General features: G+C 44.7%; 1 protein-coding gene across 18 annotated transcripts in view; it reads left to right on the forward strand.

The window, feature by feature from the left end:
- The first annotated feature begins 4,280 nt into the window (after window positions 1–4,280).
- Window positions 4,281–12,940, forward strand: part of PPFIA1 (PTPRF interacting protein alpha 1) — a 53,810-nt gene continuing 45,150 nt past the window's right edge. For 9 of the 18 annotated variants that reach the window (XM_048306283.1, XM_048306272.1, XM_048306278.1 and 6 more), the window contains exons 1-2: window positions 4,283–5,219; window positions 6,331–6,594. In XM_048306283.1, the coding sequence (XP_048162240.1) occupies window positions 6,331–6,594 (264 nt within the window). In that variant the 5' untranslated portion in view covers window positions 4,283–5,219. Of the gene's footprint in view, window positions 5,220–6,330; window positions 6,595–12,940 lie in introns of all 18 variants that reach the window. The other 9 variants (XM_048306269.1, XM_048306274.1, XM_048306279.1 and 6 more) reach the window with 5 other exon arrangements.

Raw genomic sequence — 12,940 nt, forward strand, 5'->3', positions numbered from 1 at the left:
TCTCCTCTGTCTAGAAACCTCTGGAGACGTTTCTTATGGTAACAGAATGGTCCGGGTCACGTCTATCTACTGACAAAAGGATAATCAGTGCTGCTGGCAAAAATCCTGTCCTTGCATCTATTCATTTCAGTATGAAATGCCTGAAATGTGTTCAAAATGCATCTTGCTGCTAAGTCATTAAGTCATCTGTAAAGGACAAGGAGTAAATAAGGTACCGTCAGCTCGGCTCGGAGGGGAAGAAAACTGCGTAGGCGATCTTGGACTATTTTCAGCAGAGGTTTTGTGCTAGCGTGGGGTGGCTCTGAGGCTCACAAAGGCAATTTCAGCACAGATGAAGCGTGAAGCCCTCAGTGGGCAGAGAAGGCGGCGGGCGAGGCGAGCAGGGTGCGCGGGCAGCCCGGCCCGGGTGGCAGCAGGTGTTTGTCCTCAGAGCCCACGGCAGGGCAGCTCCGGCCCGACCCCACTCCTCACCCCGCAGCACTGGCTGGCAGGAAGAGCTGGCTGCTTTGCTGAGCTTGGATAAACATTAGGATCTAATTTATCATGTGACAGGAAAGGAAACCTTCCCCCCCCCCCCCCCCCCCCCCCCCCCCTGTTTTTAACAGCCTTTGTTTGAATTTCAGCGTGTGGTTTCTGAGGTGCAAAGAGTGGAGGGAGATTTAACCTGGGTTTCTGAACTGATTACTTTGCTGTCAGCTGATGTATGTGGGGCTCTTTCCAGACACATCCACAAGTGCTACATCTCACTAAATGACATGGACAGGGAGCCAGGCCTCTTGCTGAACTTACAAAAGACACATCACACTCAGTTAATTAAAAAGATCTGAGCTGCTGGTGCCTCTTCATGTCGGATGGTATATCCTGGGTTACATGCCCAGGAGGAAGGAAAATAAGGAAACTGTTTTCCTTGTACTACAAAGTAAATAGGACTGAGAAATATTCTGGTATTTGCAGAGCCTGGGAGTTCTGACTTTATCATTCCATGTGTGTTTTGTGCAGCACGGAGCACTATGCAAAGACCTGGTTATTCACTTTTTCTCTGGAATTTCAAGTTCTGGCTCTACACTGATCTGGTCCCAGCTTTGGTGGACTGCACATGGGAGTAGGGATTGGCTTTGAAGTCAGGCCTTTTGGGCGTTTTTGGGGCATCTCAGCAATTCTGCCGTATCCACGGTCTGGGCTCCGTGTGGCATTCCCAGAGCGTGGCGCCTAAGGAAGGTATTTGCAGTACGCCATGTGGGAGGCATATTCCTTAGCTGGGATATTCTGGATGTAGGTTCCCTCCTGGACTAAGCCATCCTTTTGGGCATGAATAAATACCTGGCTCTTTACAGTGCCTCCTTCTCATATAGCAGACATTTATATGCTATGGGAACTCTGTTCCCACCCGAGGCTGAAACCCATTTCTCAAGAAAGTGCCTAACCACTGGCATTTCCACCCTGCCCTGAAACCTGTGTACACAGTGATTTGAGGGTGACAGAGATAAAGGTGACAACTCCTTGAGGCTGAGGAGGGTCTGCAGCTAAAACCTCCTGCCTCTTACATGGGAAATCCAGCCACGGATGTGAGGAGCTGAGCAAGCCAAATGTGAGTGTCTGTGCCTCGTTAACAAACCGGGTGAAGTGAAAATTAATATAGGGAGCTGATCCATATTTATTCTCCATTCAGAATTGTGTGGTAGGTTCTTTGCTTTCATAATGAAACAGGATTATAGCACGGTACGAATCTTCATTTTTTGGTTTTAACCATCTAAGGACAAACCAAAACTTAGTTTCAGAAGAAAAACACACATTCCAAGGTATCCCAGGCTGAGAGAAAATGTAATTCCATGTTTTAGGATCTACGTGAATACCGAGGTTCACTTATTAATTTATTCCACATGACCTGGCTCTGAGATCAGTTAATCTGACTGGATATATTGCAGTGTCCAGTTTGAGAGAGATTATCAACTCCGTGCCCATTGCAGTCTTTAACCTTTTGCCCTTTCATCCACAAAGTCTCCATTTGACTCATGTGTTGAACACAAACCAAATCAGGCCAGATCAATCTTTCTACCAACATTATTAATTTTCATTTTTTATGTGTGATGAGTTGAAGTGAAAAGGTGTTTTTTTTCACACAGCCATAAATTCCACTTCATTTTCCAGCCTTGTCTTGGTTTTGCTGGAGCAGGTTATTTTGAAGATGCTGCCCTGGCAGCTGCTTAGCTTGAAGTCTTCTTCATCCACTGAAAGTAATCTGGATCAAAGCTTATAAATAAAAGCATTTACCTATGTACAAGTTAATTCATAACAATTCCTTTTGGGATCTTTTTGCTACTCTTCCTACACTGAAAAGTCAGACTTCAGTTCTTCAGATATTCAGCGTTAAATTTCTGCTAGGCAATATTTGGCAGAACTCGTGATTTGAATGTGCATCATCATATTTGGCTTTTCCCTCAAAGTTCCAGCTCCCAGAGTCATGGGATTACATTAGAAACTTCAGGAGGAAAGAAAAGTAATCTAGACCTCACGGCTGTAGAGAGAAAGCTTAAAAAAATGTGACCTGGATTCACTCAGATACCAAAGGGAAAGAGCACAACGTAGAAAACTTGTAAAGAATTTCGTATGTGAGGAAAGGAAGACCGACTCATTAGCAATCCTTTCTATCCAGTGCTAGGTGTCGGGATGTTGTGTTTACAAATTAATCCACATAATCCAGCCACAAATCTGCAGAACCTTCTGTGCAGGGACTGCCACTTTTTGGCATGACTTACCTCTGTCTGCGTAACTGGCCCTTGATGGCTTTTAAAGCCTTCCACTGCAAAAGCAACAATAGGGTCCAAAATGCAAATGCTTCATTCAGGGTGGTAACACAAATGTGAAGAGAGGGAAGTGAGTTTTCTAAGCTTTGCCTGCAAACTTCAACCTTCAACTCATAGGCACGGTGAAGGCTCCAGGAAGAGAGTAAAAGCTATAGACATGCAAGCGGAAAAACATTTATGTGGTGTTTTGGACAAATAATACTCAGTGTAGGCAAACCCAGTTTCCTGTGGAGAACAGGCTATGTCAGTGAAGTCGCCCCTCGCTGGAGCTGTGCTCGGACCTGGTGGCTCCGCTCCACAGAATCGCAGAATTTATTAGGTTGGAGAAGACCTCTGGGATCACTGAGTCCAGTCTATGACCAAACACCACCGTGCCAACCGGGCGATGGCAGCGAGCGCCGTGTCCAGGCCTTCCTTAAACACCTCCGGGGACGGTGACTCCAGCACCTGCCCAGGCAGCTCATTCCGACGTCTAATCACCCTTCTGCAAAGGAATTCTTCCTAATATCCATCCTAAACACCCCCTGGCAGCTCAAGACTATGTCCTCTTCTCCTGTCACTTCTTGTCTGGGAAAAGAGACCAACTCGGCCACAGCCTCCTGTCAGGGAGCTGTAGAGAGTGATAACGTCCCCCGCTTTTGTCGAGGCTGAGCCCCCCAGCTCCCTCAGCCTCTCCTGGTGCTCCAGACCCTTCCCCAGCTCCATTCCCTCCTCTGGACTCGCTCCAGCCCCTCGGTGTCCTTCCTGAACCGAAGTGACCGGAACAGGAGAAGGACTCGGGGCACCCGAGGCGCTGGGAGCGGGCGGGGGCAGCCGGGGCCGGGCGAGGCGCTGCGATCCCGCTCCGCGCCCGCCCGGGCCCTGACACGACACGCAGGCCCCGGCACGGGCTGCGACTGCGGGGCCACTCCAGCCCTGCCCTGTTCTCAGCCTTCAGCGAGCACGCCTCCCGCCCCGGGACTCCGCTGCAGCTTTCCCGTCCTTTCCTTCGGGGCGGGCAGCGTGGGCGGCGGCGGTATCGCTCACAGGGGCAGGCAGCGCGGAGCGGGTCTCGAACCCGGGTCCCCGGCAGCGGGGAACGGGCCAGGAGCGGCCGCGCCGCCCCGCGCGGTGCATTGTGGGCGCCGCACTGATTTATGCGGGGCCGCGGAGCGCGCCGGGAGCGGCGGGAGGAGGCGGCGGCGAGCGGGGCCGGGAGCGGCGGGGCCGCGGCGGCGATCGCGGCTCTCCGGGAGCGCAGCGCTTCTGCCGCCCCCTGAGGCTGCGGCGGCACCGCCGGGCGGCCGGCACCACCCACCCGGCCTCAGCCGACCCCACGCCGGCCACCACGGACGTGGAGGCGGCGGCGGCGGCGGGCGGAGCCGGGCCCGGCCCGAGGGGACCGTCCCGGCGCGGCGGAGCCCCCGGCGCTCGGTAGGGGCCGGAGGGAGGGCGGGCTCGCCGGGGCCTCCGCGGCCGGGCTCGCTCCGCAGGGGCTGCGCGGGGCCCGGGCCGGCCGCGCTCCCGGCGCCGCTGGGGCCTCCGGCGGGGAGCGAGCGAGGCGAGAAGGGAGGCCCGGCCCGGTGCTCCCCGAGACGGGCGGGGGGAGCAGGAGAGCCCCGCGTCCTCCGCCCGCAGCTTTGCTAGCGCGGCCCTCCGCGGGGAAGGGGAGCGGCGGGACCGGGCCGGTGCCCCCCGGAGCTGCTGGGTCCTTTCTTTCCCCGCTCTCGGCTGCATCTCTCGGTTGCGGAGCATCGTCTGCGGGGCCGAGCGGGTGCGGGACACGAGCAGAGGAAACAACAGGTCTCGTTCCCTGCTCGCCTTCCAAAGCGACGCCAGCGCCTTGCTCTTGGGATTATAAATGTTTGAACTAAGACCCAGGGAACTGGAAGGAGAGCCTCCCGTTGGAATTAATAGAAGAGAAAAGAAGGGAGGCTTTTCCAAAGCCTCTACAAGAAAGCTCGTGCTGTTTTCCCCTGCTGTCCGTACTCTGTTTAATAGTGCGATTGTGACCTGAGTGGAATTTATGAGCGATGAACTATTGAAGCTTGTTGCACCTCTGCATCGGACTACATTTTTGGTTTTTTTTTTCCCTCAGCCCATGATTCCTCCATCCCAGCTGTTGCAGGACCTATGGGCCAGTAATAGAGGAATGGGAAGCTGAGACAGTTTATTTTCACATTCTTCTGTGCCGGGGACTTGGCGAGTTAGCTGAAGCTGCTGCTTTTTACTGGATCTGCTCTTTCCTCGGCAGGTTTTTCTTTTTTTTTTTTTTTTCATGTGTTTCGATTAAACAGCCATTGGACTGGAGCTGGATGGATGCTTTGCAGCCCAAAAGGTTTTGGGGGATAACAGAAAACTGCTAAAACAGAGAAGAACTGGTGCTGCAGGAAACGTGGGGCCTGTTTTCCAAGCCTTTTTGTTTTATTGAGCAAGGTAAATAATGTAGTGATGAAAATTCAGGGCTTATCGTAATCATGCATGAAAATCTTACAAAGCGCTTCAGACCGTTCCAAGACTTTCAGTGGATTGAGGGACCCACAGTAAGCCTCAGAATGAATTGTTCTTTTAAAATTTTCGGCTATGAGTGTGAAATTTAAGGCTGAGAACAAAAGTTAGTGGTGCCTGAGAGGTTGGGGGCTCTACTTTTCCTGATTTTGCCTTAAGTTCTTGCAGGTTTGTGATTTTGAGAGGGGTTGCCTGAAGAACTTTCTTGGCAGTTCAATGTGCAGTAATTACACGAGTGGGGTTTTTCCATGCTTTTTAAAAACTTGATGCCTTAGCTCTGGTAGGGATCTGTTAGGGTCTCTGAAGGGTGCTCCCAGTTTACAGTGTGCTCACTACCAGTGCAGTGCTCCCATTTGCACCGGTGACTGTATTCATCCCCTGCCTTTAATTATTTGTGCCTACCTTTACTTTTGCTGTCCACACTGAGACCTACTACTACTTCATAATGAATTTTTGGCTTCTTGTCTTCCTTCACATGTTTTTATCTCCCGAATTGCACTGTTTGGATTTACCACTCATTTATATACATCACTTTCACTACCATAAACCTTCTACAGCCAACACAAGCTCAAAGTACTGTTTTAGATACAATCTTTGTACGTTTGAAGCAGTGGAAGAAGCAGATAATGATTCCCAAAATGTGCAGTGTAATGAGTTACTGGGTGAAGTGTATAATTTTTGGTGGCAGGCTGCATGCCCTATCTTTGTTTGTTTTTTTTTTTAAAGATCTCAGCAGCAGTTTACTCCTCACAAAAACATAAATCCATTAAAATGAGGTCACAGTTTGAGACGTAGCTGCAAAAATCTGGTTTTGCAAGAAGTCACAAGATTCCCATTATGAAGTGAAGCCTTGATTAAGTTGACTGTGTACCTTTTCTCCACTCTTAATGAAATAGTGGCAAACACCGAGGTGCTGGCAGCCTTTGCTGATGCTATCGTGGGGAGAGCCAAGTGGGTGTTATGGACAGTACTCAAAGTTCCTGTTCAGATTTGTTTGACCAAAATTTCTGGCCTGTGTTTTGTCTCGTTTTGTTTCAAGATGATGTGTGAGGTGATGCCAACCATCAGTGAGGCCGAGATTCCCGCCGGGGGAAACGGAGGCCACGGTTCAGGTTCCCCATTGCAGTCAGATGCTGATTCCCACTTTGAGCAGTTAATGGTGTCCATGCTGGAAGAAAGGGATCGCCTGCTGGAAACACTCCGAGAAACTCAGGAGACGCTCGCGCTCACCCAGGGCAAGCTGCACGAAGTTGGCCATGAGAGGGATTCCTTGCAGAGGCAGCTCAATACTGCACTTCCACAGGTATGGGCATTTGGGAAGGAGGGGGTTTTTCAATGGTTTTTGTGTTCTTTGTGGTATTTTGTTGGCTTTTTGTATGTTTGATTTACTGAAGAGTCAGGTCGTCTTAGGGGAAGATGAATCTATCCTGAAGGATCTGTTGGTGCTTGCTCTCTTTGAGAAAGATGCAGAAGCAAGGAAAGCAGGGAAGAGCAGTCCTTTTCCTCCAGTCTCCTTTCCCAGTTTCTGGAATTTCCTTGGCTTAGCATAAGCATGGAATGGTGTCTACATCCTTTTGTTTAATAGAACTTGATGGACTTTCTTCTATCACTAGTACATTTAAAATGCTGTTTCTAATTGCCTGATTCATTCATGTGCTTAAGAATTAATACCTGGTCTAGTGGGAGGTGTCCCTGTCCATGGCAGGAGGTTGGAACTGGATGGTCCTTAAGGTCCCTCCCAACCCAAACCATTCTGGGATTCTGTGAATTCCATACAGACCATTCTGACACCATTACGGACTTTGATTTAAAAACTTGGAAGACTGCTACCATGTGAATGCATGCTGAGTTGTCAGTGCCAATAGAGAAGTCTGAGGGTGTTGTTTAAACCTCTTCGGCTACTTTTGAAAAGTTTGGATTTGGTTTTTGGGGATTTTTTTTTTTTGGTCCTACTAGGAGTTCCTAATTAGTGACTTGTGGAGGATGCACGTGGCCTGCAGCGCTGGGTTTGTTACGTAAGGAATGTAGTTAGGAAAGGTGATTGGTGTCTACAGAACTCGCTGGGTTTTATCCATTTGAGTTAAAAATAATACAACTGGACTTTGAACATGTTGAGAAGCATTTGGCTCTGGGTAGAGCAGGGGCTGCTTTCAGGTGCTGGTTAACTGTTGACAGCCTTGTGCTTTCTAGCCTGGTGGTTGTTGTCCCAGGTGTGTCACAAAGATGCTGTTACTTTTACAAACGTTCACATATCCTTAAATACTGTAGTTACTGTTTATACCCTTTCACACGGTAGTGTTAAATCCTTCTGTTTCACTGCTCTCATTATAATGTCATCACTGCATGACTCTTGGTATGGTAATTGGTGCTGCTAATTACTGAGGGATAGAAACTAAAATGTTACACGTGTTAATCTAGTTTTGTTACAATGATGAAAATCAGAAAGGAGAAGTTTCCAACCTTTGCTGCTGTCTGCGCTAAATCGTGTGCTGCAGGCAAAAATCATTCTTTGTTTTTTTGCTGTAATAATTGTGGCTTCTCCTGAGCCTCTGTGTCAGGTCTGCTACATTAATGGAGGCCATTACCACTTGCATGACCTGCAAACTGTTAGACCTGAGTTTGTGGCTGAGCAGAATCGTCCCAGCTCTCAACTCTCCCCTTTTGCCTTCTCAGTTCTCAGCTTTCCTTCCTGAATCTAGTAGGCTACTTGCATATAAACATCACTTTCTAAACGTATCTGGAAGATTAATAAACAGTTCCCTTTTTCAAGAATGCAGTAATTGCATGGTTTCATGTGAAATCCGTTGGAAAAGCAAGTCTGTCGAGGGAGAAATTTTACTGCAATTTTATATAAGCATACAGCAGTGTGTGGATTTTTGTAGATTGCTGGCAGAAAATACTGTTTTCATGCAGTGGAACTGCTGCTTTTGTCCTCAGTGGTGCTTAGCTCAAGTGACTGTGGTGCTTCCAAAAACGAGAAGTATTTTCATTATCATTGCTACATCAGAAGTAGCTTCTGTATTGGGCAGTTTTTGTTGTTGTTATGGTAGAGTCAGTTACTTCATGGATGTAAATTTTGATGAGGCGAAACAGTTGGGGTTTTTTTTAATTCTAATATGTGTTCACTGTCAAAACTTTATGGTGACTAATATTTGAAACTATTCAAACTTTTTTGTTAATTATTCCAAGCTGAGCATTCTTTTGAACTACTGCCTCAAGTGACCCGTTATTTAGCTGTGGATTTCAAGGAGGGTAAAGTCAGGATACCTTTAAATTTAATAAAATAACAACTGTGTTACATTTTTTCAGCAAAGAAGGGATAGTAGTATAGATTTAAAATTTTTTTTTATCGTGGTAGTTGTTTTCAATTTAGGAGATCTGCAAGGTCAATTTAACTAATTGTACAAAGACCAGTGTAATTTCCTGAGTTACTAAATCGTTCTGTAACCAAAGTATTATTTCTTTCTCAGACTTGGCTTGTAAGAAGTCTTTGTAGTTGATTTTAGACTACTTTATCTTAACATGTATTGAATGGAATTGTTTCTATGTGTGCTTTTCCTGTGGTATATATATCTTTAGCTGAATCAGCCAGTTTTAGACCATTCTGATGACTGATGGAAAGTCCTGGTATAAAAGCAGGGATGTCAGATTGATTTCTTCTATACCAAAACTACTCTCCTGGTTTTGCTATGAAGGCACTCAGTTTCTGATGGCATCCCTGTGCTTAATTCCTTACATTCAGAGTTTCTGTGTGTAAGAAGGAAGCTTATACTGGTGTGTATATAATTAGTTTCAAAATAGCAAATTAGTATGTGCACCTCTTGGTTTCTAAGAGTAAATGCAGTTTTTCCTGCAGCAGTGATGCACATTTTATGGTTACAGAGGAGCACACACTTAGTGTGGTGAGCAGCTGGGAATTCAAGGCATCAGTTCTAGCTCCACAAACCTGGGACAGCTATTTAGAGTAAGGCAGCTTTTGTGAATGTCTAATTCACTGAGAAGACAGCATTTTAATCTTATATAGAAGTGCTTTATCTGTTGCATTTACTCAAAGTGAAGCTGACTTTTTCTGGGTTTTTGGTGTGGACAGCTGGAAGTGAAATACATCACCACTGCCTTGATAAAATAACTGCATTCTTGGCAATGCTCTTTGTTTTCTGGGAGTTCCCTTCTATTACAGATTACCCCAGTCAAACTGTACTCTGACCTTGGAAAATGAGCTTGAAGAAATCAAAGTGCTGTGCTAGAACTTACTTTTATTCTTTCTGGAATTTTTCACAGGAAAAAATGAACATTAACTTTTTACTTGAAGAGCTGTGTGACATAAACACATTCAGTTATGATTCTAATTATGGCCTTAGTGGATTTAATTATGCCTTTTATGTGCCTTTAGAGTGCATTCTACAAAATTCATGATTTGTGTGCTTCAAATTTATAAATTAATCTGTAAAACTGTATTTAAAGGTTAAATTTTGAACCTAAGGTAGATGAGACCCAAGTTACTACACTTCTTGCTAATAAAGTGTTGTAGGCCAGGGTTTATTTTGCTGATAGAATTTCATGTAGATGTTTTCCGTAAATGAAAACATGATGCTTGTTTTGGATGGAGAAGACAGGAATTTAATTTCCAGTGACTCTCGTGCCTATCACAAATAAAAGCATGCTTGGTGAATTCACAGCAGTTGTTATCAGGATGAAAATTTTAATATGTATGTTAATTTTATAAGCTGATAAATGCAATACAAATATGCTTCTGTAACACTTATTAAGATCCATCTTAATCTTGCACCTCTGATCTTTTGGTCTTAAACTTACCATGCCATATCTTTTTCTGTACAAGGTAAGCAAAATAGAAGGTTAAAGTAAAAGTTGCTTTCTATCCATAGTAAATATTTTATCACTACTTCACACTGCAGTTAAAAATGGTGTGTGTCAGTTCATAGTTGTAGTCAGTGAAATTCAGGCATGTCCCTATAGAATGATGTTCCTTAGACAATCTCAGAAATACTCAATGCCTCACATGTAAGAAATACCAGAACACCTAGCCCAAAGGCTGCCCTGGTATTGTTTTGAAATGATGGACTTAAGGATTTAGTTGCCACTTTATGAATAGTGGTATTTGGATTTCCTCCAGACAAGTTTTGAGTAATACAGGATGTCATAGATGTAGAAATGAGGTTTTGAATTGTACCTAATATGAAGAACACAGTGGCAGAAAGCACATTAAACAAAGGCCTTGCCAAACTCTGCAGCAGCTGAAATTTCCTCAGCACTTCAAGCGCAGCTCCGTTTCCAGCGTTCCCAGATGTTCAGCCCTGAGGTGCCATAGCTTGCACTTCTTACCCTGGCAGCAGCTGGTGCTGACTTCTGAGTAACAGCCATTAATCTCAGCAGAGTGTCCAGGAATCCTGGAGGTGCCAAAGGGTTTCACACGGCTGTCAGAGCAGGCACATCCTCCGCTTCTCCTGCCCCGTTCTGACAGCAAAGATGAACAGGACTCTTCCTGTTGCATTTTCAGACATCTGTGTTGAGTTTCAGTTGCTAAATCCTACTTGGCTCTTACTGTTAGTAAATTACTGAACAGATTTGGCTTCACACTAGTTTAAGTCAGATGGTGATAGGAATTAACATTCAGAATTCTTCACTGACTATCGGTAAACCTCAGCTTCCCTATTTCTTTCAAGACATAGAAACAGACACTTTTTGCCCCAAACCTTCAGAGTATGAGTTTATCTGAAAGAATGCTCTCTGTTTGGGCAAAAAAGGAGTAGTTACACTTAAATAATGCAGTGGAGTACACTGAGGACTGTGTCTCCAGCATTGGTTCTTGGTTTCTCATGTGGATATGTTGGGGTTTGTTTATTGAAACATCCCACCCCTGCCCAGCAGACATCTGTTTGCCTATTGTTAGCAACGTGCTGTTTATACTGTGCTCTTAATTTAGGTTTGCTTATTTATAAATAGACCTTTTAGCTAGATTAAATTTGGAATTTATTTTAAGTTTCCATGTATTCGAGGGTGAATTTTGCTGCTGTTAAATTTGGGGTGAAATTTGCTGCTGTTTTACTGCTTAATGATATTCCATCCATCCCCTTAATAAGCAGATTTGATGAAGTCCGAAACTCTTGTTTTTTATTTTCCTTAGTTTATTTGCAGGAAGAATGTTTGGTGACTGCACAGAAATGCCTTCTATTTGTTTTAACAGTGGCTGATGCCCTGAAACAGGAGCTAGTGATTGTTTTTCCCTACTCTTGTGCTGCTGTGGACAGATGTCTGACAGTGGGTTTATTAATGCTTGGGGTGCTCTAGTCTAACCTGCAGCCTAACAAACAGGCTGTATATAAGGTGAAAAGAGCTATAATCAAAACAAAGTATTTAAAAATACGAATTTAGAGCCAGGGGAACATCACATATATACTCTCATCAGTGTTTGCTTGCCTGTAGCCTCTGGTACCACAGGCAGTGTCTTTAGGTATTCAGAGAATTCTTCCTCTGCTGCCTTTAATTTTTTTCCTCCATTCTTTCTAAGAGTGTAACTAAAAAGGGCTTTGAAGATGTTTGGTAGCAGGACTTAAAGATTCGATGTGGCTACATAATTGCAATTCCATTTAAAAAAATGAAACCTCCTGGCTTTTTTTTTTTTTTTTTTTTTTTTTTAAGATAAATATGAATTAAGAGCACAATTCCCTGCCCCTTTACAAATTCTTAATGTTTTAATGCCCACTGGGCTGAGACTTTGTTTCATCCTTTCTGTAATTTTGTTTAGGAGAGTTGAATGTTGGTTTTATTCACTATGGGTTTTGATCAGAGAATTAAGAGGACACATTGTGTTTTAATAGATGTAGGCCCCTTATAGTTAGGAGTGTTGTCAGAGACCTTGAATCTTAGGAAAGAACATTTTAAGTGCCTATTAGTAACTTTTTCTTCCTCTCCCTGAGTTAGCATTGCGTTTCAGAACTGCATTAATATGCTCCACAATTGAATTTGGGGATTTACTTTTTAGTTTTCCATTTTTAAAGGAATATGACAAAGGTCTTTGTGTAAGCTGCTTGTGGCAATTTAGGCAGCTTAAGTCACTTAAAGTCTGTAAGGCTGACTGGTGTCTGTTGACGCATATTAGAAAATACCATAATCTCTTGTGTATATGGATCTCAAACTGCAAATACTGAGGAGGGATAAATTTGTGTTGTGTGTGTCAGGCAATCTGGATGCTCATAACTTTCCAATGTTTTTGTTTTTTTTTTTTTTTTTTTTGTAATCCTGCCTGTGGGTTCCCCAAGTGTAAGTGTAGTGTAATTCTTGCCAGGAAAAATGTTTTCACATTCTCTGGGCTGAAAGAATTATTATTTTGCTACTGAATGGAGTGAGTTTTTTATTCAATTTGACTTTTTCACAGAGGCACAGGGAAGAAATATTTCCACATTTTGGAAACTCCAGATGATTGTGTAGGGAGCTGAATCCATATCTGTAGGTCATTTGAGGAGATTGCTCTGGGAGTTTGGATATTTAGAATTGGAGGAGTGTGATTACGAGTCCAAGGTAATGCTCACTTTATTTTGATGTGTTGTTTTTCTCTGAGATGATGTGAGTAGTTGGTTCACTTGTTTTTTTGCCCATGACCTTTATCTGTTTCAGACTTGACCTTTGGT

Source organism: Corvus hawaiiensis, chromosome 6 (assembly GCF_020740725.1).
Source record: "Corvus hawaiiensis isolate bCorHaw1 chromosome 6, bCorHaw1.pri.cur, whole genome shotgun sequence".
NCBI lineage: Eukaryota > Metazoa > Chordata > Aves > Passeriformes > Corvidae > Corvus > Corvus hawaiiensis.